The 2662-nt window shown below is 38.9% G+C and overlaps 1 protein-coding gene across 1 annotated transcript; it reads left to right on the top strand.

Moving 5' to 3' along the window:
- The first annotated feature begins 701 nt into the window (after positions 1 to 701).
- LOC122416264 (uncharacterized) lies at positions 702 to 1922 on the top strand. The gene has a single exon (XM_043429032.1). It carries the CDS (start codon positions 702 to 704, stop codon positions 1920 to 1922), a length of 1221 nt encoding a protein of 406 aa, XP_043284967.1.
- The last annotated feature ends 740 nt before the right edge of the window (positions 1923 to 2662 follow it).

Genomic DNA, 2662 nt, shown 5'->3' on the forward strand with positions numbered 1-2662 from the left:
AAAGTCACTATATGTCTGGTTTTCGTAATACTGTATGACACCACATACCACTATTTTTAATAAAATAAATACATATTTAACCTATTTAACACTTTATTAGATGAAAAATATTTTTTTGTCACCCCGCACTTCGTAATGTCGAAAATACGTTTGTTATAACATCAATAACTGACGGCTGACTGATGGCCTTGTATATATATTCATAAACTGTATTCCGCTGGAACGGTACAGCAAGTGTCCTGACCAATCACAACTCATTATTTCTGTAGCCGGGATCCCGGGACCCGAGCTTCCATAGAAATGGGTTATAGCTGGCATCAAGAGGCCTTTGATGGTGTTCTGTACAGACACAGTAAATCCATAGATGTGTTAGTAACTTTTGCATAATCTTGAGCCCGTGCAAAGTTTTTTCTCAGCAATTACACCACCGATCGTATTGATTTTGGGCGCAATCAAAAGAGAATTTCTTAATTAGCTGAAAGTTCAATTTTCAAATTGCGACATAACTCCTGAGCTTCGCAATTCAAGAAAATGACATGTCAATTTTACCCCCACCACCGAAATTTACTTTATTCAGAGATAATATAGTCTCGGCGAGAGCCTCGGGCCAGCAGACGACAGGGCTGTCAATGTACTTGTCCCGAGACTCTACCGAGTCTCTTGATAAGGCTTTGTTGTGTCACGATATTTTGCTTCATACCATGGAGGAGGTCCTAAGAATACAAAAACCAATCATCTTTGACGAGTCCATCGCGCACTATGAATTGCATGGACATCAACCATTCGCATCAGCAACTTTCAACAACAACGATGAGATTCGTATTGCAGTTCAGCATCAGGATTTGTGCTTGCTACCAAGCAAGAGCTCATTGCATGTATACGGTAGATTGACGAAAGCTGATGGGCAATCTGTTGCCACTACCACGACATTGGTCAACAACGCCATCTGTCACCTATTTGAAGAAATTCGTTATGAGCTGAATGCTGTGGAGATCGATCGATGTAAAAATGTTGGTCTTACAACACTCATGAAAAATTATATCTCCCAGAATCCTAGCCAAAAATCAGTCATGGAAAATGCTGGTTGGCCGGGAGACGAAGAAGCATCGATAACCGATGCAGCTGGTTACTTTGACATCTCTATACCTTTAAGTATGCTACTGGGCTTTGCTGAGGACTATCGCAGAATTATTGTCAATGCCAAACATGAGTTGATTTTAACACGTACAAACACTGATACGAATGCTATCATACAAACTGCTGATGCTTCGGAACAATTCAAAATTACTCTTTCAAAGATCGAATGGATGATACCATATGTCAGAGTAGCTGATCAATGGAAAATTCAACTATTAAATTTTATCGCCAAAGACTCGTACATTCCGTTGAGTTTTCGTGCTTGGGAATTGTACGAGTACCCGCTACTACCTACAACTACAAAGCACGTTTGGGTTGTGAAAACCTCTACGCAGGTCGAGAAACCTCGATACGTTGTTTTGGGATTTCAAACAGCTCGGAAAAATAGTGCGACTAAGAACGCGAGTCGCTTCGATCATTGTAATATCAGAGACGTCAAACTCTTTCTCAACTCAGAGAGTTATCCTTATGGAAATTTGAATCTTGATATTGATCATAATCAGTACGCTCTACTCTACGATATGTACACAAATTTTCAGGCTTCCTACTACGGGAAGGAGTCTGAACCACTGTTGAGTAAAGTAGACTTTTTGAAGTACGCACCACTCATTGTCATTGATTGTTCAAAACAGAATGAGTCATTGAAATCTGGACCCGTTGACATTCGATTAGAATTCGAGTCAACAAATCCAATTCCACCACAAACTTCAGCATATTGCTTGATATTACACGATCGAATTATAGAATACAACTCAATCAGTGGAAATGTTAAAAAATTGATTTGAGGTGGTGGGGATTAAAATATAAAAATATCTGTAGAGGATTCTTTAGGGCAGTAACGTTCAAGAGATGGAGTACGTAGTAGATTTGCAGGGTTTTAAGCAACCCATCAACGAATTTGTGCTGAAAGAATTCTCGGTTATTTCATTAAACGATTCGACACCTCTGACACTGCTATTCCAAGCCCCCTACGCATGGAACGATTTGCCTGTGAAATTCAAATGTACGAACGCGTGGTTAAAACACGTAATTATCATGGAATATCTTGGAACCATGGTTCTGTGCCCTACAATACTGCAACAGGAATCATCCAAAGCATTTTACATGATGCTAGATCTATCTATGTGAAGGGCTCCGAGAAGCGAGAATGGTTGGCGAATTTTTTGTCAGAAGGATTCGAACGCATCATTAATATTGAAATGCTTGATTGTCCTTCGCTTCAAAAGTTGCGGAAACAAGCGAACACTGGATGTCCTCATCATGAAAATTCATTCAAGTACAATTGTGCTCACCAAAATGTTCAGTTGCTAAAAAATTGGATTCTCGAACCTAATGATTAAGATACGTGTAAGGTTTTTTTCATGAAAATAAATACAAAGTTTTCGAAAAAAGATTTTATTGATTATTGCGAGGTTTTCGTATTATGTCTACAAACTCCTTCAAATTCTCCACATGATTACGCAAGTTTTCAGCACGATCTATAATATCGTTAACAGATTCGTCATCTGAAGTGAAATATGTCTGT

Source organism: Venturia canescens, chromosome 9, assembly GCF_019457755.1.
Source record: "Venturia canescens isolate UGA chromosome 9, ASM1945775v1, whole genome shotgun sequence".
In the NCBI taxonomy this organism is placed as follows: Eukaryota; Metazoa; Arthropoda; class Insecta; order Hymenoptera; family Ichneumonidae; genus Venturia; species Venturia canescens.

What these genes read in the sequence shown, in the direction of transcription:
- LOC122416264 (XM_043429032.1), top strand. Translation starts at nt 702, where the DNA reads ATGGAGGAGGTCCTAAGAATACAAAAACCAATCATCTTTGACGAGTCC.